The sequence below is a fragment of the Festucalex cinctus genome, chromosome 17 (assembly GCF_051991245.1).
Source record: "Festucalex cinctus isolate MCC-2025b chromosome 17, RoL_Fcin_1.0, whole genome shotgun sequence".
NCBI lineage: Eukaryota > Metazoa > Chordata > Actinopteri > Syngnathiformes > Syngnathidae > Festucalex > Festucalex cinctus.
Genome location: NC_135427.1, coordinates 19,116,094 through 19,140,079, shown reverse-complemented (window position 1 = coordinate 19,140,079; position 23,986 = coordinate 19,116,094). Strand labels below are relative to the sequence as shown.

General features: G+C 36.4%; 3 protein-coding genes across 4 annotated transcripts in view; 2 read left to right on the top strand and 1 right to left on the bottom strand.

Annotated features, from left to right (window-relative positions):
• The first annotated feature begins 21 nt into the window (after positions 1–21).
• On the top strand, positions 22–5,726 carry trim65 (tripartite motif containing 65). 2 transcript variants are annotated; one of them, XM_077502411.1, is made up of 8 exons: positions 22–369; positions 457–878; positions 986–1,081; positions 1,154–1,384; positions 3,080–3,248; positions 3,331–3,420; positions 4,926–5,110; positions 5,181–5,726. In XM_077502411.1, the coding sequence occupies exons 2-8, from the start codon at positions 459–461 to the stop codon at positions 5,487–5,489; spliced, it is 1,500 nt and encodes a 499-aa protein (XP_077358537.1). In that variant the 5' UTR covers positions 22–369; positions 457–458; the 3' UTR covers positions 5,490–5,726. The 2 variants fall into 2 exon arrangements, with proteins under 2 accessions (XP_077358537.1, XP_077358536.1); XM_077502410.1 differs by having other exon boundaries at positions 4,893–5,110.
• A 3,654-nt stretch (positions 5,727–9,380) lies between these two features.
• Positions 9,381–14,067, bottom strand: wbp2 (WW domain binding protein 2). The gene is made up of 8 exons (XM_077503611.1): positions 13,810–14,067; positions 13,308–13,416; positions 13,094–13,229; positions 12,921–13,013; positions 12,706–12,852; positions 12,509–12,631; positions 12,361–12,440; positions 9,381–10,137 (listed from the first exon to the last, which is right to left on the bottom strand). Exons 1-8 carry the CDS (start codon positions 13,866–13,868, stop codon positions 10,090–10,092), a joined length of 795 nt encoding a protein of 264 aa, XP_077359737.1. The 5' UTR covers positions 13,869–14,067; the 3' UTR covers positions 9,381–10,089.
• Positions 14,068–15,374: 1,307 nt separating this feature from the next.
• unc13d (unc-13 homolog D (C. elegans)) overlaps positions 15,375–23,986 on the top strand; it is a 15,563-nt gene continuing 6,951 nt past the window's right edge. Inside the window, exons 1-20 of the mRNA XM_077502430.1 lie at positions 15,375–15,791; positions 16,957–17,013; positions 17,105–17,161; positions 17,229–17,336; positions 18,022–18,081; positions 18,362–18,428; positions 19,383–19,563; positions 19,630–19,674; positions 19,746–19,817; positions 19,891–19,960; positions 20,026–20,130; positions 21,395–21,487; positions 21,574–21,674; positions 21,881–21,998; positions 22,094–22,215; positions 22,283–22,373; positions 22,464–22,520; positions 22,679–22,776; positions 22,882–22,933; positions 22,993–23,123. Coding sequence (XP_077358556.1) covers positions 15,591–15,791; positions 16,957–17,013; positions 17,105–17,161; positions 17,229–17,336; positions 18,022–18,081; positions 18,362–18,428; positions 19,383–19,563; positions 19,630–19,674; positions 19,746–19,817; positions 19,891–19,960; positions 20,026–20,130; positions 21,395–21,487; positions 21,574–21,674; positions 21,881–21,998; positions 22,094–22,215; positions 22,283–22,373; positions 22,464–22,520; positions 22,679–22,776; positions 22,882–22,933; positions 22,993–23,123 — 1,886 coding nt within the window. The 5' untranslated portion in view covers positions 15,375–15,590. The remainder of the gene's footprint in view (positions 15,792–16,956; positions 17,014–17,104; positions 17,162–17,228; positions 17,337–18,021; positions 18,082–18,361; positions 18,429–19,382; positions 19,564–19,629; positions 19,675–19,745; positions 19,818–19,890; positions 19,961–20,025; positions 20,131–21,394; positions 21,488–21,573; positions 21,675–21,880; positions 21,999–22,093; positions 22,216–22,282; positions 22,374–22,463; positions 22,521–22,678; positions 22,777–22,881; positions 22,934–22,992; positions 23,124–23,986) is intronic.

Below are 23,986 nucleotides of genomic sequence, written 5' to 3'. Positions count from 1 at the left end.
TGATAACACATGAAGGCATCATCGTGTCGTCACTCGGAAATTGTCAGCTGACGCTGTCATCAGTTTTGATGCGCTGTGAATTTCGCGAGAGATGGTAATGCGGATAAATGGGTAAATAAATGGATAAATAAATCCAATGGGGATAAATTGTAGTATCTTGTTTTTTGCTATGTTTCAGTATGGGTGTTTTGTTCTGAAACGCTCCGGCGATTGCTAACGTTAGCTTCTGTTTGCTAACTGCGCTTGTGTGGTTAGGAACTGTTTTTGTTGTCGACCCATCAGATAACCGCATGAGCGATTTAGAAAGTGCGACCAGGTATTTATGCAGATTTTAATTGTTTTGATAAATTCTTACCACATGCACTACAGGTAAGGTAACACCTAGCATCCACGACCAACCTCTTGTTTGTTATTGTCACATGTTCATCATCATGACCATTGTTGTTGTTTTTCCAGCGATGGATTATCAGAGCTCAAACCTGATCTGTGCCATATGTCTTGAGCGATTTCATATTCCGGTCACCATCCAATGTGGCCACTCGTTCTGTGAGAAGTGCATCACTACCCATTGGGACACGAAAAGCTTGTCTGACATTGGACCTGACTGTCCCATCTGCAATGAGAAGTTTGTCACCAGGCCCACTGTCAAGCGTAATGTGTCCTTGTCGCTCCTGACTGAAGCTGCGAACAGCAACACCGGGCCGTCTTGCAAAGACTGCGGGAAGGAGGAAGGTGGATCCGTGCTTTGTGATCAGCATCATAAGCCTTTAGTTTATTACTGCAAGCAGGATCAAATGTCTGTGTGCTGCGAATGTGCCATCAGGCAGTGCAAGAACCATAAGAAGGACTTGTTGGAGACGGAAAAGAAAAACCAAAAGGTTCACAATACAAATAAGTTATTTGCTGTAATGTAACATTTTCAAATATTGTTACTTTTATCTTGGTTTGTTGTGTTTTTTTTGTTGTTGTTTTTTTTTTTACACAGCGGTTACTAGAGAAGAAGAATGAAGAAGTGACGAAGCTGATTGATGAAACCAATCAAAGTATTAACAACCTAACTGAAAATATTAACCAAGCTAAGGTAATGGTTTACTTTCATCGTCAGTTGCTTCATAGCAACCTCCCTACATCGTGTTATTTTTTTTATATTCAGGAGACAATGCAGCAGACATCCAATCGGGTCACAGCCAAGTTTTCCGCCATGATCAAAATATTAACCGAGCGGCAGGAGACCACCGAGCGCTTCATGGAGCAGCAGAAAGAGGCGGCCATCTCTGAGGCGACGGCGCGTCTCTCTGACCTTGAGGAGAGCGTCCAGGAGCTGAGAGCGAGCCAGGCCAAGATAGCGGCGCTACACAACCTCTCCGATACAGAGCTCATCAAGGTTTGGAACCAACTCCATTTTACGCTCCCGTTTGGCCCGTTGGAATGTCGTTTTACTGCATTGTTTTGTCTGTTGTTTGTCACAGGCAGGACTCTTATGACTAAAATGTGTCACCACACGGTCACCTGTTTGCCCGTAATTGACATACACGACTAGAACAGGGGTAGCAGGTAGTAGATTTTATATTATAATATAATAATATTATTAATATGTTTTTTTAACCATTTATTTTTTAGATACATTATTCTTCAAATGAATTATTAGATATGATAATAAATATTTTACAATGTCAAAAGTCCAAAATTTTAAGCTGTCAAAAACACAGAAGCAAAGGGTAGATGAAAAAGTTTTTAAAAATTCCGTAAAATGTCCAAATGGTGACTATAAAATATCAAAAATGGAAGAGGAAAAGCAGAACATTGACATAAATGTCTATTAAATTTCCATAAATGTCAGAGATTGATTTTAAAAAAAAGAAAGGCAGAAAAGTACATGTTCAAAAGGTAACCATTAAATGTCCAAAAACAAAAGAAGAGAGGAAGAAAATTACCATAGAAAGTATTTGTAATTGCGAAAAAAAAAATAATAATAATTGAAAATTGATTTGGGGTGAAATGTAAGGCAGAAAAGGAACATTTTAAAAGTAACTATAAACTGTCCAAAAAACAAACAAATAAACAAAATCCAGAAAATTAGTATAAAATGTCCAAAACATTGCCAAAAATATCAGAATATTTATAGCAAAAAAAGCAGAAAAAAATCAATTAAGACATGAAATATATATTTTAAAAAAATAGAAAATTGATATGGGGGAAAATATAAGGCAGAAAATAACATTTTAAAAGTCAATATAAACTGTCCAAAAACAAAACATTTAAAAAATCCAGAAAATTACTATAACGTTTTCAAAACATTGCCAAAAATGTCAGAAAATGTATGGCAAAAAAAAGCAGAAAAATAATAGACTTAAAATGTCAAAAAAAACAAACAAAAAAAAAACATTGAATGTCCAAAAACAAAAGAACAGAGGCAGAAAATTACCATGGAATGTATTTGGAATTGCCAAAAAAAAAAAAAAAATATAGAAAATCGATTTAGCGGTGGGAAATAAAAGTCAGAAAAGAGCATTTTAAAAGTAACTATAAACTGTCTAAAAACAAAGAAATAAATCCCCAAAATGACTATAAAATGTCCATAAAACTGCCAAAAATGTCAGAAAATTGATAGCAAAAATGGCAGAAAAAAAAAATAGGCATAAAATGTCCAAAAATAAAAGTAAAAAATTTCACTGAAAGGAAGAAAAGCCTAAAAAATTATGAAAAATGAAGTATGAAAAAATACAACAACAACAAAAATCCAAAAACGTAAGACAAAAGGTAGACAAAAATGAATGTCAAAGTATTGGACGCTTCATATTTTTCTGTTATGATGCAGCCAATGTTCACATATTTTGCGTTTCCAGACAGACTATTTGGCGTAAAATGGCCCTTTTGACAATAAAGGTTGTTGACTCGAATAACTAGTACTCACGCACTTTACTTACTGAAATTGTAAAAAGTTAACAAGTCTTTTTTTGGCAAAGGAATAGAAAAAACACATTTTCAACTGTGAAGCAGACGTGCGAATCATTACATCACTGTGCTAATTAAATCTAGGAAAGTATCAAATGACCAATCTTTTAATCTCTTCCAATAGGAATCGATGCTCATAGAAGTTCCACGCCTCAAGAAAATTCCCTCAGACTTAACGCCACACCTGCAGGATCGATTAAGTGGCATCACGGAGGTCCTGACCCGGATCTCCAAGCTGGTGGTTGAGGACCTTGAAAAGGCCGTCTGCACTGTTGTGGGTCAGGACATAGAAGGTATTGTGAACCCTGAGCATTCAACTGCCCTTTTTTTCCCTCTTTTTCTTTTTATCTGTGTATTCTCGTGTTTCTCCGTCAGGCTCTCCTCAGGAGAAGCGGCCCATTCTGGCTGTAGTTCCCAGTCCAGCTGCTCCGAGCCATCCTGGTGGGAAGGAGGGCCTCAGTGCTTGTAAGTCCTCTCTTTAAAATCAATGAAAAGATTTTTTATTTTTTTTTAAGTGTTGTGAAAATTGTGAGTGCCCATATAGATTTGATTATATTTTCACCACTTCATCACACCCTATAATCATGTAATAATTTGCTGAAAATGGAACAATGCCTGAAAATACGAAAATTTGTAATAAAATTCTATAATTAACAATTTCAACACTCCAATTTTGCTATGAATGTATATAACAGTTGTAAATTCTCAAAACACAAAATGTAGAACTAGAACGTTGATACTGAACATATTATATTATCTGTTTTTATTTTATCAGGTTTTGAAAAAAAGACACACCTAAAAATGTAATGTATTAATAAAATGTCATTAAAGGGATCGATCGGCTTTTTTAACATGAATCTCAATTTGATCCTCACCTCCCGTGTGTGCGATCAGCACTGACTTACCCCTGACAGCGTTCGGTGACACCAGTTCTGGTCCGGCGTTGGACGAGAGGAAAATAGTCCAGCAAGCTGGCTGGGGTCTTGGAAATAAAGCGTTTTTCTTCTAAAAACTATTTGTTTTCAAAAGCGTGATACATTTCCATCACAATACTCTTTTCTGAATAAAGTCAGACGCCATTACTTCCAGCCACTACTTTTCTGTTTGTTCGTATCACTGCGCGGCGCCCTGTAGAACGCTAACCGACGCACTGCAGCCAGCTAGCTGATACTTCCGCCGAAAAGGCAAACAACTTCAGGCGGAAGTATCAGCTGGCAGCAGTGCGTCGGTTAGCGCTCTACAGGGCGCCGCGCAGTGATACGAACGAACAGAAAAGTAGTGGCTGGCGGTAATGGCGTCTGACTTTATTCAGAAAAGAGTATTGTGATGGAAACGTATCACGCTTTTGAAAACAAATAGTTTTTAGAGGAAAAACGCTTTCTAAAGTGGCAAATTTGCCACTTTCAAAGCTCACAAATGTACGATTTTTTTTTTCGCGCAAAATTCGCAAAAAGTCACAAAATTGCCAGTTTAAAACATCACAAATTTGCCACTTTCTAAATTTGCAAATTTATGATTTTTTTCTTGCAAGTTTGCCACTTTCTAAACTCGCAAATTTATGATTTTCTTTCTCCAAATTTACCACTTTAGAATGTTGCAAATTTGCCACTTTCTAAACTCACAAATTAACAATTTTTTTTCTCCAAATTTACCACTTTGGAAAGTTGCAAATTTGCCACCTTCTAAAGTCGCAAATTTATGATTTATTTTTTTTTCACGCAAATTTACCACTTTAGAAAGTCGCAAAATTGCAAGTTTAGAAAGTCGCAAATTTGCAACTTTCTAAAGTGGCAAATTTATGAGTTCATGTTCTCGGAAAATATTGCCCCCACCCTCCAAAAAAATATATATATTTATACGTAGCGCTAATCCGCCGTCATACCCAACTAACAAAACAATGAGTAAATAAAATCCTGTTCCCGTCTTCTTGACTCCAGACAGATGCTTTCTGACATTTGACCCCAACACAGCCAATGGCAATCTATTATTGTCACAAGAGAACCGGAGAGCCGAGCACCTGACGTCCGGTCTGCGTCCCGCGATCGAGCACGAATCTCGTTTTGATCACACCTGGCAGGTGCTGTGCAGCCAAGGCTTCAAACACGGCCAGCACTACTGGGAGCTGGAGGTGTCCAAACCTTGGGCCTACCTGGGGGTACACACCGACTTGACATATTTCAAATATTGGGCTCTGACCTATATTAATGGTATCGCGTTCTCCTCAGGTCACTTACAGCAGCATCCCCAGGAAAGAGAAAGGTCGCAGGTGCATGCTGGGTATGAACGAAGTCTCCTGGAGCCTGCAGCTGGACGAGAAGCAGACCAACGCCTGGCACAACGGCCGCAGGGAGACCCTGGTGGGACCCTCCCAGCACGGCCGTATCGGCATGCTGCTGGACTACGACGCGGGGACGCTTGCCTTCTACGGCGACGGACACGTCAGGCTGCACGCCTTCCACTGTGCCTTCACCCAGGAGGTCTTCCCCGCTTGCTGGGTGGGAGAGGGTGTCAGCATCACGCTTTGCTCCACATGAGTGCAAACAACTTGTTTTGCTTTTGATTGAAACGGACAAGTCAGATAATCAAGGTTATAGTTTTCGGATTATTCCTTCCACTATGGAGTGTTTTGTTTACACTTTTGTGTTTCCTTTGTTACAAAGTGACACAGTATTGGCTGCATGAAATTTCCTGAGTCGTGAATTTTAATTATAATTTTTTTTATTTTTAAATGTAACTTTTCAGCCTTTTTAAATGTAAGTTACGTTGCACAAGCTCATTTGACTGCTTTTTTTTTTCTTTTTTTTTTTACTTTCAGGTAGTAATGGACAAATGAAGCTTCACGTATTGGTGGGAAAAAAAAATGAAGCTTCATGAAGCTTCATGAAACACTTGCAATGTTTTACTCCTAAAGGTTAGTGCAATGGAAAGTGATTACATTTCCACTGCATCTTTAAACTTAACAGTGCCATCTAGAGGAGTCAAAAAGTATCAGAAATGCTTCATGAAGCTTCATTTATCCATAGCTTTATGAAGCACTTGTGAAATGTAAGCCGCGTTGCACAAGCTCATTTGACTGCTTTTTTTTTTTTTTTTTTTTACTTTCAGGTAGTAATGGACAAATGAAGCTTCACGTATTGGTGGGGAAAAAAATGAAGCTTCATGAAGCTTCATGAAACACTTGCAATGTTTTACTCCTAAAGGTTAGTGCAATGAAAAGTGATTACATTTCCACTGCATCTTTAAACTTAACAGTGCCATCTAGAAGAGTCAAAAATATCATAAATGCTTCATGAAGCTTCATTTGTCCATAGCTTTATGAAGCACTTGTGATATTATTTTACTCTAGTTGGCACTATTGGTTTAAAAATGCAGTGGAAACCGAGGAATAATGAAATCTATTGCAAGTGCTTCATGAAGCTTCATTTTCCCCAGTTCTCTGCTAGTGATGGACATACGAAGCTTCAGAAGCATTTATGATATTTTTGCAATGGAAAGTGATTGCATTTCCACTGCATCTTTAAACTTACAGTCCCATCTAGAGTAGTCAAAAAAATATAAATGCTTCATGAAGCTTCATTTGTCCATCACTATCAATTATAAAAATATCACACGTGCTTCATAAAGCCTTGATGAAGTACGTGTGATATTTTTTGACTCCTCTAGATGGCACTATTGGCTACTATTTAAACTAACAGTGCCATCTAGAGGAGTAAAAAAATATCACAAGTGCTTCATGAAGCTTCATTTGTCTATCACTATCTTCATGAAGCACTTGTGATATTTTTTGACTCCTCTAGATGGCACTATTGGTTTAAAGATGCAGTAGAAACATAGTACAGTATAGAGGAATAATAAAATATATTGCAAGTGCTTCATAAAGCTTCATTTTCCCTAGTTCTCTGCTAGTGATGGACAAATAAAGCTTCATGAAGCATTTATATTTTTGCAATGGAAAGTGATTTCCACTGCATCTTTAAACTAACAGTGCCATCTAGAGGAGTCAAAAAATATAAATGCTTCATGAAGCTTCATTTGTCCATCACTAGCTACATGGGGCACGTGATTTATTTATTTATTTTATTCCTCTAGATGGCACTGCATCTTTAAACTAACAATGCCATCAAGAGGAGTTAAAAAAATATATAAAAAAAAATCACATGCTTCATGAAGCTAGTGATGGACAAATGAAGCTTCATGAAGCATTTATATTTTTTACTCCTCTAGATGGCACTATTGGTTTAAATGCAGTGGAAACATAGTATATACTTCATGAAGCTTCATTTTTCCCATCACAACTTTCAAGGCATCTAAAGTGGAGATTCACAAAAAAACTAAAAAATCACATTGCAAGTGAAGTTTTTGTTACTTTTTTAATGAATCATTCTGTTTGTTTCGGTAATTCTGTATAAACATGACTAATTTTTAATTGTAAAATGACTTTTGTTTTTTTTTAAGACTGGCATCTTTAAATTAGTAATCGGAATTTGCACAAATGTGAGGCCCAAACTGAAGCCTAACAATCCCTGCCGTGTTTGGATGGACTTCCGTCTACAGTGATTCTTAACCTGGGTTCGATTGAACCCGAGGGGTTTAGTGAAAGGAACATATGGTGTTCCACATGGTTCAATTCTGGGGTGTCTGCTGTTTTCATTGTATCTGCAGTCCCTGGGTTCTATGTTAAGAAAACTGGTGGCGGTTTTAAAGTGCGCTGAGTGAATTCAAGCTGAGGAGACCCAAATTAGATGAAAAGGCTACTCTCCCTGTTTATTTTGTTTACCAGTAAACCCAATACCGGGGGTCTGCAACCTGCGATTCTGAAGCTAAATGTGACTCTTTAGTCCCTCTCCTGTGGCTCCCTGTGGATCGCTTAAAAAAAAAAAAAAAAAAAAACTTTGTAGAAATTACTTATTTTACCTATTTAATTATATATTTCTTTTAGATAACATATTCTTTGAATGAGTTAGATTTTTAAAATAAAAAATACATTAAAAAAAATGTCAGTCCAAATTTTTAATTTGTCAGAAAGAGATGAAAGATAGATGAAAATATTAATAAAACTTAAACTGTCCAAAAGGTAATCATAAAATGTCCAAAAACATAAAATAGAAAATTACCATAAAATGTCATTGGAATTGCCCCAAAAAATCTGAAAAGTTATTGTTAAAAAAAAAGGCACAAAAGAAAAACGTTAAAAAATAACTCAAAAAAATGCTCATATAATGGCCACAAAATTGTCAAAAACTCAGAATATTTTTTAGAGTCAGAAAAGAAATTGCTTAAAAAGTGACTGTATAATTTCCAAAAAAAAAGGAAGGAGAGGAAGAAGACCATACTGTTTTGTTCATCACAATTTTAAAAGGTTTTGTGGCTCCAGGCAGATTTTTTTTGTTATTTGGCTTAAAATGCCTCTTTTGACAGTAAAGTTTGTCAACCCCTGCCCTATATAGATGTCTTTGATTTGACAAAAAAAAGCATTTAATTTTTTTTCAATAATGAAAGGTTCTGTCAATGTGCGCAAGAGTACCTCCAGCAAGGTTAAGAACCACAAAATAAAAAAAAAATAAAATAAAAAAAATTCACACCACGTTTAACACTTTAAACAAAAAAATAGTAGAAATTATTTTACCTATTTACATTTGTAGACAAAATATTCTTTGAATGAATTAATTTAGATTTTTTAAAATAATTAAATAGAAAAAAAATGTCAGTCCAAATTTGTAATTTGTCAAGATGAAAGATAGATGAAAATATTAATAAAAAACTTAAAACTGTCCAAAAAGTGACCATAAAATGTCTAAAAAGAGCAGAAAATTACCACATTAAACCCCCCAAGAAAACCCCCAAAAATTAATAAATAAAAAGGCAGAAAAAATGCTTAAAAACTAAACAGAAAATGTCCAAAAAAAAAGCAAAATATTACCATAAAATGTCATTGGCATTGCCCAAAAAAGTTAGAAAAGTCGTTAAAAAAAAAGGCAGAAAAGCATTAAAAAAAACAACTGTAAAATGTCCAAAAAAAAGAACCCCCCCAAAAATGCGCATAATGTAGATAAAATTGTCAAAAATAAAAAATTCAGAATATTTTTTAAAGTCAGAAAATACATTGCTTAAAAAGTGACTATAAAATGTCAAAAAGAGGAAGAAGAGAGGCAAAAAAAACAAAACAAAAAACATATGTCCATACTGTTTTGTTCATCACAATGTTCAAAGGTTTTGTGGCTCCAGACAGATTTTTTTGTTATTTGGCCCTAAAATGGCTCATTTGACAGTAAGGTTGCCAACACCTGCCCAATATCTAGGTCTTTAACTTGAGAGAAAAAAAAAAATATTTTTTTTTTTTCAATAAAGGGTTGTGTGAATGTAAATGTACCTCCAACAAGGTTAAGAACCACAAAATGAAAAAAAAACAAAAAAAAAACACCACATTTACACTTCAAACAAGATCAATTTAATAAATACCTACTGGTTGCATTAGCTGTCATTAATAATTACAAAGTTCATCATAGTTTCAGCCATGCCTGAGCAAGCAATAAGCCCCGAGCTCAGCAAAGAACCGTTTCACATCCAGTACACATACGAGTTGATGAAGTACAGGCGATCTCCAACAAAAGACTTCAAATTGAAATTGAGATCATTTTTTAGCGCATTTTCTGAACTGTCAAAAAAACTGGTGACAACATAAAACATAATCCATCCTGTCTGTGCATCGCTCTGACCCACCTTCCACTGTCTGATCTTAATCCCGGATCACGGGCTCTAATCTATGCGGTCCTCTCATCCGAGCGTCATGTGTCAAAAGCAGTGTCGCAAGCTATATATTATCTTCTAAATATGTACAGTTAAATGGTAAAAAAATAAATGACTTCATTGAGCACACTGGATAGAATCGCAGAGCAAATTGTACCATAGGATTCAGTCATACCAAAGGTAAATTAATATATATCGAGGGAATCTTGCAACCAGCTCTTTTATCCAGTATTTATGTTGACGTACGTCATGCGTGTACTGGAATGTGGAAAAAGTAGTTGAGAATGTGTTTCGGAAGACGAGAAAAGAAGGAATGATCCAAACAAATGGAATTGAAATGGTGGTCGATGGAGATGGGAGTCCACGGGGGGCGAAAGTCAAACAGGTCTACTGGTTCTTTTTGTCTTCTGGGGGAGAGTAGGGCGGAGGCTTATCCTACAAAAAAAACACAAATTACAAATACTGTTAAGAAGCGATACAAAACAGAATAAAATGACCACATGTAGACATACAATATAAAAACAGGGTACTAGAATTATCTATTCTTCGTGCACTGTTTGCATATTGCCGCGTCAAAATCTACCGGCTTGTTTTTTTGTTTTTTTTTTAATCGGGCCTGAAGCCAAAATACTGCCAAAATACCGCCAAATTGCAGAAGCAGCGCTTTTTTTTTTTGCAACCGATTTAGTTGCTTCACGAGCTGCTCGGCTCCATCTTGTCTTTAGTTGTTCCGGTTTATGGGCTTTCACATGACTCTCATATGACTAATTATTGCTATTAGTTTTTAAAATAGTTATAAGTAAATAGTTATATTAATTAAAACTCATTCACTCCCAGCCATTTTCACAGAAACAGTCCCGTTCGCTCCCAGCTGTTTTACTGGATTTTGACTGATTTTGCAAGGCCCACAGAATATTGTGTTCTATTGCTATAAAAGCATGGAACATATCAAAAGAATGATTAAAGTCTCTTCTTTCATCAGGAAAAAAAGTATGTTTCTATCTGTTTCCGTTTTGCAGCAATTAGCATTAGAAGACAGCTAAGTTTCATCAGTTTTCACAAATCTATTCAAAATTGTAATTAATTGAGCTTTTTTTCTAGATGGCTCTGGTTGATCTCCTTTGCTCTGCTGCCACCTGCTGGCCGTTTATGTAATAACTGCCATTTCTGCAACCGTTCTTTGCAGTTGAGAGGCTGCATCAAAGCCTTCTCTATGGTCTAGCATTAAAAAAAAAACAAAAAAACGTATAAATATGTCTTTGGGACACTTAGAACATTAAAAAAAACATATTTACACGTTATTGGGAGCAAATGAGTTAAGTTGAAAACAAGTACACGTTTACGTTTTCTCTCAAAAAATATTCTCATTTTATTCTCTTTTTTTTTTTTAAATAGCAGTATTCAAAAAGTAACACCGTTTCTATTTTTAGACACCGCGGGATACCTTATTACCGTATTACCGCCCAACCCTACAATATAACTAAGATTGCAACTAACGATGATTTTAATCAGTTATTATTGATTGATTATTTTGTCTTTTCATCAATCAGATTAAACAAAAATTGGACATTACTTTCAAATTGAAAATGGACATCAAACAGCCATCAAAAAATTGGCAAAAAAAGAAATGTGATCATTGTTTAACAAAGTGAAAGCAGATTTGCAAATGTCTTATTTTGAAAAAAACAACAACACACACACACACAAAAATTATCAGTTTGTTTACATAGAGGACTCGCGGCATTGCACAATATAACTGCACGATATTGGAATATCATGCCATATGCGAAACAGTTGCTGAATATAGTGATATCGATATTATTGCGATATTTAACATGAAAGAATTACAATTTTCATGCAGGAAAATAATCAAACTCAATATATTCTTAGTTAATTAATTGTAATTACAACCTCGATAATGTTCAACTATTGCATGGTTGTGCACATTTTAGTTAGCGGCTGACTGGTCGAATTCAGATAAAAGCATCAAATTCCATATGAAACTTGTCTTTGCGATATGCATATTGCTGGGGCAAATATCCCGATAATGATATTTTTTATATATTTTATAAATTTATTTATTTATCCGTTGTCTATAAAATTGTGCTAAGTATGCCTATCCTCCTTGTGCACTTTCTGACAATGAGAGCACCAGTGCCACCTACTGTACTGGATGTGCAATTACACTTTATTCTTGTACAAGAACACATAATATAGTGCTAATTTCCTTAAAACCCAAGAAAAAAAATTGGGGTATTTTTTTGGATTGGGGGAATGGATTGATGGCATTTTCAATCCTTTCAACTGGAAAAAATATTTTATGTTTTAAGTAAGGGACACATTTAACTTTGATAAGGCACCACTGTAGTGATAAGGAAATGAAGCTTCATGAACCACTTATGATATTTTTTACTCCTCGAGATAATGTTCTTGGTTTATAGATGCAGTTGAAATTTCATCAAATTAATCAGTTCCCACTGCACAAGCCTTTATCTTTAAACCATGAGCGCCATCTAGAGGAGTAAAAAAACATTGCAAGTGCTTCATGAAGCTTCATTTTCCCATCACTACAAGATGCTCAAATACCAGGTGTGGCGCTTATCCGTTTTTCAACTCCAAAATATCCCCACAAATTCCAAAAGGTATTGATCGACTTACCTCCGGCAGGTACACATGTGTAGGCGGTAGCGTGGATGAGCTAGCAGCGCTGGCTGCGGCTTCAGCTGCTTTAGCCTCAGCTGCAAAGAAAAGACGACATTTGGTGAAAAACGGCACTCAGCCGAGCACAATTCCGCCAGACGCTCACCTGCAGCCGTAGGCGGGACTTCGGGATCACGCGGGGGCTGCTGCCCCAGCGCAGATGAATACGGGGGCGGAGCCATGTAGGCCGCGCCGCTATCGAATGCTGGCGGGATGGGGTAGAAGCCGGCTGCATGGTGCAGAAAAGATTATAGAGTCACAGTCAGGGTGCTTTTTTTTGTTGTTGTTTTGTTTTCTAGCTACCTTGAGGAGTAGCGTTGGGGTAGGCGTAGCCTGGCGGTGGTCCGGCAGGATACGCCCCATTAGAAGGGGGAGGCGGGTAAGCATAAGCCCCGTTCGCCATGAAAGGGCATCCATCGAACCCTGGAATGACCGGCTGGCCTCTGGAAGCTGAAGGACACAAAGCATGATGGGAGGAGTCTATCTTGTTAAGTTCTTGTCACATTCCGTGACCTCACCCTGAGAGGCAACCTGCAGCATGTACTGTCCAAACTCGATGGCGCCGCCCGCAGCAAAGACCAGCTTGAAGCTTGTGCTGCCCTCCCAGCCGCCTAACCACCAAAAACACCAACACAGAATGAATTAACATAAAAATAATGATAATAAAATGAGAGTCACTAAAAAAACGGACCTCCGGGTTCTGCGCCGATGGTCCCCTTGATGTAATTTGCTCCCAGTACAGGTTGCTTGACCTCACAGCCTTTTATCAAATAGAAAGGCATCATAAAAGACCTGAGTGCATCTCGACCTTTAGCCACAAAAATCACCTGAAATGGAAGAGAGAAAAAAAAAAATTCCAAACATTGCAGCTAAAAGGCAAGTTATGTGAGGAAAAACTACCTCACCCTGTATGGAGTCAGGTAGATGCTGCCCTTCTTGCTCTTTCGAAAAGCTTCTGGTAAACCATCCGTGTCGCCGAAGACCAGCTCCACATTGTCATGGTTCATCAAAACGCTGACATTAACATATTGTGTTACATTACAGCAATTTCAATCACTTCCTTTTGAGTTTGTAAAAGGATTAGCCTTACTGTACATGCTATCTCCTGACAGATCATACTAATGTAATTCTGGGTCAGCTGTTAAGGAGCTATTCTGGTGGGTTCTAGAATAATCCACTATTGTCAACTTTTCATTTCGATTAAATGACTGTGGAAACAAAACGTCAATTACGTTGACGTAACTGGTGAGGTAATAGGAAAACTAAGCGAGCCGATCTGAAATGCGTCATTCCAAGTTGTGCCTTTGAAAGCTACCGAAGTACATAAAATGACACTAAAGTGTTGTTATAGTAGTCAAACATTCTACAGTTTACTCTGTATTATGTTAGCAGTTAGCTGGTTGCTACCTTTCACTGTTGTTGACAATGATTCCGCCGGACTCCGAATGGTTCTGGTTAAGAGTCATGTCGACTGGCCTCAGCACTCCCGGACAGCAAAGCGACGATCGTTGTGCGTTCCTCTGTCACGACTTATCACAATCTACAGGCCTGGTTAAAGCCTTAGTACGATTAAAAACAGAATTTTAAGATGTTTACGCTGCTAAATTCGGTGCTGCACCTGCGCATACAGTCGAAGGAAACGCCCACAGATGACATCATAGCTACGTCACTCACAACAAGTCTTGTGTCAAAAAACTGCCATTAGAGGCCCATGTGGCTTACATGAAGTGAGCTTGTGTGTGAATGAGTGATTAAAAAAAATAAAAAAAAAATAAAATAAAAAAATAAATAAAAAACTGCCATTAGATTCATAAAAACAATTGTAAAATTCGTACTCTTTTTTTTTTTTTCAACTATGACCGATCGTTTATAAAAGAATATTATTTGATTAATCTGTTAATTTATCTTGCTAGGTTTTATATTCATAAATGTAAATGTGCAAAATCGAAACCTATTTTATTTCTGTTTATGAAAGAGATTGATGTATATTTTCAGTCCATTTCTAATTCCAAAAATAAGAAGGCTGTCAAGACCTTGATTTTCTGTTCTCATTTCGGTATTTTTAAATATTTCTTAGTTTAAGACCCCTGGCAACTTTTATTTCATTATTGTTATTTTTCTTTTTTCCCTTTTTCTTTGCTGTTTTTGTGATGATGATTTTTTTGTTGTTGTTGTTGTTTTGTATTTGACATGTTTGGCTTTTGATTACAATTTGGTCAATAAAGTTATTTAAAAAAAAAAACTGCCATTAGATAAATAAAATTGTACTTGGGTCATTCCACACCGTAACATTCTCAAAAAAAATAAAAAATAAAAAATCTGAGTAATTTTGGAGGGCTTCCTCCCACCTCCTTCATTATTATTATTATTATTATTATTATTATTATTATTATTATTATTATTATTATTATTATTATTATTGCGCACTGCTATTCCGAAACTTCTAATACAAATACAAGCACAAAAAAATTACAGTGCTGTACAAATATTTTTGTCTGCAGTGTTTCTGACACCTTGTGGTGACTACTGCGCATAACATAGGTTATTTGAAATTATTGTTGTTTTTTTTATGAACTAATAATCATTGCCAAGAAAATATACTGTAAGTCTGCAAATAATTAAACACACAAGATTATAGATTTTTTTTTTATATTTAGTTTATTAAACAAGTCAATTCATGTAAAATATTTACATGAATACAATTGATAGTTGTGTTGAATACAAAATTTCTCCCTTTACATGGGAGAAAGATATTTCACACATAATGACATACGATTTCAATTAATGTATAATCTCACAATTTTAATGAATATAGGTAATCTTCTTGCACCCATGCTCAAGACTGATGGGGCTCATCTTGGAAATGTCACATGACCAAACTCAGAAACCAGGTGAGCTGTGATTGGTCGTTATCTGAGAACGACTGTGATGTCATTTTTAGTTAAGAGCAAGTGGCAAAATGGCTGCCTCCTGATATGAATAAAAATGGGTGGTTTTGCTGCTCAATCACTATTCCACAAACGCAATGTTAATCAGAATGATGTTGTTTTGACTAATTTGATGATTTTGTTTGTGTTGTTCACACAAGTGGGTTTTATAAAGAGTTGGTATTATTCCCTGGTTTATGTTTTCAGTAGAATAAGGTCGTTTTAAAAAGTGACACGTTCAGGTGCAATCTAGGGTAATGTATGTTTAGTCACACTCATATGCGCTACCTCATTTTACAGGAAGTGATGACTTCCTGTGTGGCAGTTTTGTCAAAAGCTTTGCCCGTGCATCATCGCTCACACAAAGCAGGACACACTTGCAGCTCATCAGACAGCAACATTATGTCAAGTCCAAGGGAGACCACCAGCTCAGTGGACCATCTCCTCAAAACACCTGAACAAGTAAGTGCTGTACATTGGGGTTGGTCAAAAATTCATTCAAGTCGGTTTCTTCAATGAATGGAGGCATAGTGATCAGCACTTCTCATTTTCTTATAAACGATATGATGGATTCAAATTTTCCAAGACTTTTTTTTTAAATTGTCATTCATAAATAACATTTATTTTTCAGTACAGTCCTTTATGTGGCACTGTAGATAATATACAATAGCCTATATATTTAGATGGGGTTTTTTTTAAGTGTAAAAAATGTTTTTCTCAAAATCTGACATAGATTGAAATATGAGTTATTAAGCAAAAAATATATATCAAAATATCTTTTTAAATGGATATGAATTTTGTAACTTGTGTATGTTACAATATTTTTATTTTTGGCATCCCATTTGGAATTTTTGTACCATGTCCAAGTATTTTTATTGAATTGTTTTCAAAATGACCTTCTTGGCCCCAAGCATTTTCTGACATACAAAATGCAATTTCATTGTTTATGAATGGCATTTTTCACCCTAGAAACCAAAAAACAACATTTTGTTTGGATATGAGTTAGTTTGACCGAGAATTGGCCATATTAGACACACCCTTACAGTCCAACATCTACAATAAATCTCTATTTATCATACAACAATTTCAAAAGTCAAATGTAGGCGCTTGCGAGGGAGTGACGAATGCCAAATGGTTATTTTAAGCGTTGGTGATATGAATCACAATTGTGAGCATGGATCAGATGATACAGAGCGGAACTACAGAAACAGAAAATAAACATTTTTTTCGCAGTTTGATTATTTGTCCTTTGAGGTTTTCACGTGTCTTAAGTAATAGCTGTACTGTTCATATTCCCTTATTTAAAAAGAAATGTGTGTTAATAAACATATCATCTTTACCTGAATTGAATAGTGTTACCTCATTGTTGCCTCAGTCTCAGTTTCACAATCTGCGAAAAGCAGAAGGTTGTAACAGATGCTATAATTAAATGATCAAAAGTCTTTCTTGTTGATCATATTTAAACACATACATCAATAATTATTACATCCTGTTTTTGAATAGTCCATTTTACGATCTATTTTCCAGAACCTTCGCTCATCAAGAATCAAGCAGGTTTTGCAAATTTTGTTGCACTTTGCAACAACACTGTGCAATATCGCTTGTTTTATGATCTTTTCCTTGTTAGCTTTCTCCGGGCCATGCGCGCAAACTGGGCCAGACAAGAAGAATCCGATACAGGAGGGTGAGCACACTCAAAACCCGAATGTGAGAACATGATCATTTCGTAAACCATTACTGTAAGCAGTGTCTCTTATGTGCTTGTTTCCATTTAGGATTTTAAAGATGAGGAAAATCCCGAAGAGAAAGCCCATCACCTCAAAGAGGTGGAGGTATGTCATCACTCACATTGTAATGTTTGATACTTTTAATAATGTCTGACTTTGCTCCTATTTGAAGCTGAAGCCCATGTATAAGGAGTTGTTGTACACAATTGCACACAAGGTGGGAAAATCGGCATCAGCTGAGGTCTTCGCAGACAGCCAACTTCACCAGTATATCAAAGAGGTAAGTCATACTTGCCATTATTGCACTATTCATAATATATTATGTAGGTGGAGATTTTAGTAGTCTTGAAATTTAACCAAATTTCACTTCATTTTTTTGTGAGTAGTGTAGCTATGTTAAACAGGGGGCTTCAAAATATTATATAAAAATGAACTTTTGTACTAGGCTCTAGGGATGTCACAATAAGTGCTATATTGTGATATTAAAACTGCCACAATAACGTCGTCGTCATGTTCACAATATTTAATGAAAAGGAACACATCTGTTAAAAAAAAAAAAGTCATTGATTTGCATTTGTGCAGTTCTAGCACCCTCTAGTGGCTAGTTTATCAGTGCAATTTAATTTTTATTAGGGATGTTTTGGCCTTCTATGTTTAAAATCTATGCTAATTGTCAGATGAAGGGGAACCTAATTTGCTTGTGAAGCGATCAATGTGTGCTTGCATTAGCAAGTAAGTGCCTCAATGTTGTTATTAGAGATTGTAGGTGGTTTATATGCATTGCTGTTATGTACAAAAGCACAATATTGTGCTTTTTTTTTCTTTTTTTTTTAGTATGAGCTCTTTTTTACAATATTACAAATATAACAAACGACCCCACGATATCGTGATACTTATCGTATTGTGAACTTCATATCGTGATAATATCATATCGTGATGTTTGGATATCGTTACATCCCTACTAGGCTCTCACGATGACAGAATCTGAGCACAACTCTTTGATGGAGAAAGTACACAACTCACAGGTAAGAAATTCAAAAATGCACTTTTGGATTTTTCCTGTAATTATTTCATTTTTTTACTACCATAAAGTAGTATTGGACAAATGAAGCTTCATGAAGCACTTGTGATATTCTTTCCTCCTCTAGATGGCACTGTTGGTTTAAAGATGCATCGAAAATGTAGCCTTTATATTTAAACCGAGAGCATCGAGTAGAACAAATATCGCAAGTGCTTCATAAAGCTTTGTTTTCCCATCACTGCCATAAAGTTGAACTTCTTCATGAGATTGTTTGCATCTTACAGCCACCTGTCTACTGCCTGATGGCCACTGTAAAGGAAGCCAAGGGAATCCTAGGGAAAGATATTAGCGGTGAGTTCTTTTTTGGCGCACAAATTATTAACTCATTCACTCGCAGCCATTTTCACTGAACCAACCTCCTTCGCTCCCGGCTGATTGACTGGATTTTGACTGATTTTGCAAGGCCCACAGAATATTGTGTTCTACTACCATAAAAACATGGAACCAAAAGAAAGATTTGAGTCTCTTCTTTCATCAGGAAAAAAAAAAAAGTATATTTCTGTCTGTTTCCATTTTGCAGCAATTAGCATTAGAATATAGCTAAGTTTCATCATTAATCATAAATCTTTTTAAAACTGTGGGGAAAACAGCTTTGTTTGCAACACGCCCCTTGGTTGATCTCTTATACTCTGTTGCCACCTGCTGGCCGTTTTTATAGTAACTACCATTTCCATTACCATATTCTTCAGTTCAGAGGCTGCATCAAAGCCTTCTGTATGCTGTAGCATTAAAAAAAAAAAAAACCAAAAAAAAAAGCATGGATGGTAATATTTATACGTTTTTGAGAGCAAATGAGCTAAACAAAGGACAACGCAAGAGCAAACATCCATCCATCCAATTTCTATGGCACTCGTCCTCATTTGGGTCACAGTGCTTATATAAACAAACAACCATTTGCTCTTGGTGGTGATGGACAAATGAAACTTCATGAAAGCTTCATGAAGTACTCGTGATATTTTTTGACTCCTCTAGATGGCACTCTTAGTTTTAAGATGCAGTGGAAATGTAATCACGTTCCATTGCACTAGCGTTAATATTTAAACCAAGAGCACCATCTAGAGGAGTAAAACCGTATTGCAAGTGTTTCATGAAGCTTCATGAAACGCCATTTTCCCCATCACTACTTACGTTCATATTCACACCTGAGAACAATTTAAAGTATCTAATTGACATAACCCCGGCTGCCATCAGAAGTGATCAGAAATTCAGAAATTCCAACATTAACGCTAACTTCTTTTTGGCCAGGTTTAAGTGACCCGTACTGCTTGATGACCATCCTGGAGGATGAACAAGAGAGCCGCACGCGTCGTTCCAGGGCCAAGGCCTCGAAATATGTGGTCAAGGACGCCGTGTCTGATGATAAGATTTATCAGACCGACATCAAGAATCAGACCCTCAACCCAATTTGGAACGAAACATTTATAATGTGAGACTTCACCGCATTGATTGATGGGATCAGTTTGTTCTTGTGTAATCTCGTTATACTTTTCAGGGAGTTTGAAGACATCGTGGGTGCCAGTTTCCACCTTGAGATGTGGTATGAAAAAAAAAAAAATCTTTCGTTCCTTTTTGTTTACTTCAGAAAGATACTCAATGTTGTTATTGCAGGGATAAAGATGAGGAGGTGTCCCTCACTCAGAAACTGGAGGAGTTCACAACCAGTTTGTCTAGCTTAAGCAGGTAGCATGTTGGGTTTGCTAATCACACCTGAACATTTCAACAACAAAAAGAAGTTGATTATTTGCTTTTACAGAATTATTAAGGAGGTCAAAAAGGAGAAAGGCACCGATGACTTTTTGGGGAAAATTGTCATCAAACTACAGGTCGGTAATGCTTTCCTACTTGTTTCTACATCAACGCCATCTTCTCAAACATAATCTCATTTCAGGATCTTCATTGTACTGAGGACAACTGGTACATTCTGGAGCCAAGAACAGAGACGTACCCAGACCGAGGCCAATGTCACCTCAACCTAAAATTTATCCATAAAGCGGTAACAATTGTGCCCTTGACGATTGCATTTCACTGCTCAGGGACATTCGTGTACCCTGGATGTTGGAAATCACAACCTTTGAGGTAGTTTGTCCATTAATTGGCACATAATTGGCAAGCAGCTTTAAGGGGCCTTCGGAACCCTAGCCATGGGTCGGGGTTCTTGCATATTGGGGTACGTTGCATCGCCACGGCAACAGCTTTCAATAAAGCTTTCAATAACTTTTCATCTTAAATACCTTTAGATGAAACACAAATTTTGAAGATGATCAAATAAAGTCTCTCGGATGAGTTGGTTAAATATAATCTATAAAAGCCCAAAAAATGGCACCAAATTCCAAAGTATACTCATAGAAATATTTCTAGTCATTTTTTTTTTCTTTACATGACAAATTCCCATTTACTTTTTTCTTAGATAATTTTAACAGAAAATAAAAAAAAAAAAACTTATGTAATAATATTTATTAGTCTAATAAAGCCTATTTATTTGAAATTTATAATCATCGGGTTTATGTATTTATTATTATTATTATTATTATTATTATTATTATTATTATTATGTTTTGGGGATGTCTGCATTCAGTTTCATCCCAACAACATAAAAAAGTTAAAAAAAAAAATAAAAAAAAAAATTTAAAAAATAAAAAAAGGATGTATTTTTCACATAACAGTATATTTATTGTGTACAGTATAGGTAACCTGATTGTTATGCAATTCAAACAATATACTTTATGAATTACAAATAAATACTCATTATTATTATTAATTTACGGTAATTATACTTTATTAATACTAGATACGTAAACCTGAGGATTATGCATTTCAAATAAATAGGCTTTATTAGACGAATGAATGTATCATATAAGGTTTATTTGGTTGGTTTGTGTTATTATATATATATACATATATATATATATATATATGAGTGTAAAATAAAAATGTCCGACTTCCTGTTAGGAGCAAAATTTGATGTCCTGCTTCCATCATAATGCTTTTGCCAGGACTTATGTGTGTGCAAAGTTTGATGAATGCCCAGCTTTAGACCCTTAAAAACAGCACAATTTATCTTTGTGAACAGTGCATCGCCACAGCAACAGTGTTAACCCAGTAAATTGTACATTCAAGTGCTCATAGCTCACTCTGTAAGTTGTAGGATATAGCTACAATATACAGTACAACGTATACTGGGATAGGGTCTGTTAAAACTCTCTAGGGGATGCTATCGAGCAGACTCTTTACTTTGTGTTGTATCATCTGACCGTCAGAGAGACGACACACTAAGCCCTGGTCGAAACGCTTACATCAACTACTGCGGAATCCTGCAACAGTTTGTTCTCTCTTACATTTCCAAGCAAAAGGTAAAAGGCCTTTTTCAATTCTCTTTCAAAATTACACCCTAGCAGTTATTACTGTATGCAGCCACATCGTGTTTCGTTGCTTTTAGAGTTCCACTCCTTGGAAAGGGGAATTGTGTGGTGAGGCACAGACTCTCCTGGAGCATTACGCGACACAGAATGACCTCTCACCTTTTCTGCAAGACCTGGCGTAAGCAGCAGTGACATCATCAGAACAGTATTTTTACTAAGAGTATAGCAATATTTTGTTATTTTTAGCTGAAAATTAAAACGGCTTGGTTGGATCAGTGGCGCACTAAAATGATGAAATGTGAGGACAGGATATTGTGGTAATATTGAAAGAAAATCCCCAGTTTCTCCTTACAGTTACTTTGAAATTGTGTGTCCCCATGACAGGAAGTGGCTAGCTTACAGTAAACTTTACCAAAGCATAGAAGTGGACTCCTCTTTGCTGTTAAAACAGCTCACTTGTGTGGAGTACCAGTGGCATCAACAGGAGCTGCCGTATCAACAGGTAGGAAAGCTGCTAAATATGCACAATTCCTCTTGCTTGGTTTTTAAAATTCATTTGAAAATATCTCAAACGCGGTAATTGCGTTACGTCAACAGAAACAAGAACTTGGCGACTCTCTCCACGGTTTCCTTCATTACGGACTCCATCTCGTGTCAAAATACAGAGATGTCTTCCCCCCAACGTCAAGTGCCACTCCAAAATTACACACATTGCTCAGGTGAGCTCTTTGCGTCATCATAAATACTGAACATTCAATAAATGCAAAGTTTTCCATTTCATTCCAGGATCTTAGTCCAGATCTGCAAGACAAAGGCGTTTCAGAAAATGAACCCAGCTGATTTTGAACTTCATGATGAAGTGGCGGATGCAGTACAGGTCTGTAACAATACAAATGATGTCATTCATATGTAGGAAATTATTATTATGATTATGTGAACTTTATTATTACTATTTTTAATTTGATAGACAGGTACACAGGAGTGGTTTACCAACAAAAAAGGTTTGCACCAGCCAATGACCAAGGTAAACAGTACATTACATGATTTTTATTTAACATTTAATTTAATCAATTCAGCAATGAAGCGGTTTACTCTCTCTCTCTCTCTCTCTCTCTCTCTTTTTTTTTATTTTATTTTTTAAATTTTATTATTTATTTATTTTTGCACTTACACCTCAAACAGGAGCTCCCAGAGATCATTAACGCCTTGTCCAGGTTGATTGCCGAAGTGCAGGATGACATAAAACTCAACAAGGATGTCTGGAATAGAACATTTGTCAGGTAAGTACAAATGATTTGATGTATTTTGTGGATATACATACATTTTAATGCAGTTAATAGTCGATCACTGTTGAAATAAAAAATGCTTCTTTGTCAATCATATAGTGCCGTACAAGTGGACGTGTTCACTGCAGTCTATGAGAAGCTGGATTCTCTGGTAAGTGGAGGTGTTGGCTTCATTTAATGTCACTTCACTGACTGTTCTCATTTCCGAAGCTTGCTACAGAAGTGAGAGAAACCTTATCTCAAATGGAGGGCCACATTGACCAGAGTCTAGCCAACAGCCTGTTTCCCGTTTACCTGAGCCTGCAGGCCATCCACAAAGACAAGGCCTTCTTACAGAAAAGGTCAGTCAGACGACGGAATTGCTATTGATGAGGTCACTGACTCACTATGCTCAATAAATGCAATTTTTAGCATCCACCCATTTAGCAGCGCGACTTTCTCTTTTCCACTCATCATATCAATCACAAATTTCACAAATTGGTCAAAAAGGTGCATTTGCAAAGACTATCTATCTATCTATCTATCTATCTATCTATCTATCTATCTATCAACCAACAAAACAAGATTTAAATCAATTTAACAGCTAAACAAAGCTCTTTTTATTTTTTCTAGACTAAGCTACAACATATCTGCCTAACCAGCTAGCTAGCTAACAGACAGACAGACAAATGAATCAACAAAACAAGATTTAAATCAAGTTAACAGCTAAACTGTCGTGACTGTGTTTTGTCTGTGTTTTGTTTGGGGCAAGGGTTATGTTCGGGTCATTACTGTGTGGTCAAGTGTCTGTTTTGAACTGATGCAATCAGCATATAACCGGCATCTAGTTTCAACTGGTAAGAAGCTATGTGAAGTCAGAAGCTATGTGATGTCAGGAATCTTTCATCTCTTTATCTGGTCAGAAGCCAATCAGAAAAATCCATGTCAGTCCTGTTACCCACAGCCAATCTGATCGATTCGCTGTCTATATAAGCCTGACAGAGAAGTGTGTGTTTTCGTCGGATTATTCTTCTGTTCCTTTGTGCACCTCCACAGCCCAAGTTAGCCTAGCATCTCTTGATTCTTGATACATTCTCGTTGTTTCTGGTCTAGTCAAATTAGTTCCACGCCTCTCGACATGCGAATAAGACTTAAAATCTTATTTGTGTCTGCATTTTGGGGATCCAATTCCAGAGCCCAACATAAACAAAGCTCTTTTTTTTCT

Coding starts and splice junctions, on each gene's coding strand:
- wbp2 (XM_077503611.1), bottom strand. CDS start 13,868: ATGACTCTTAACCAGAACCATTCGGAGTCCGGCGGAATCATTGTCAAC. Junction 13,014..13,093: donor CATCGGCGCAGAACCCGGAG/GTCCGTTTTTTT, acceptor TTTGGTGGTTAG/GCGGCTGGGAGGGCAGCACA. Junction 10,138..12,360: donor CACATGTGTACCTGCCGGAG/GTAAGTCGATCA, acceptor TTTTTTTTGTAG/GATAAGCCTCCGCCCTACTC.
- trim65 (XM_077502410.1), top strand. CDS start 459: ATGGATTATCAGAGCTCAAACCTGATCTGTGCCATATGTCTTGAGCGA. Junction 1,082..1,153: donor AAAATATTAACCAAGCTAAG/GTAATGGTTTAC, acceptor TTTTATATTCAG/GAGACAATGCAGCAGACATC. Junction 1,385..3,079: donor CCGATACAGAGCTCATCAAG/GTTTGGAACCAA, acceptor CTCTTCCAATAG/GAATCGATGCTCATAGAAGT.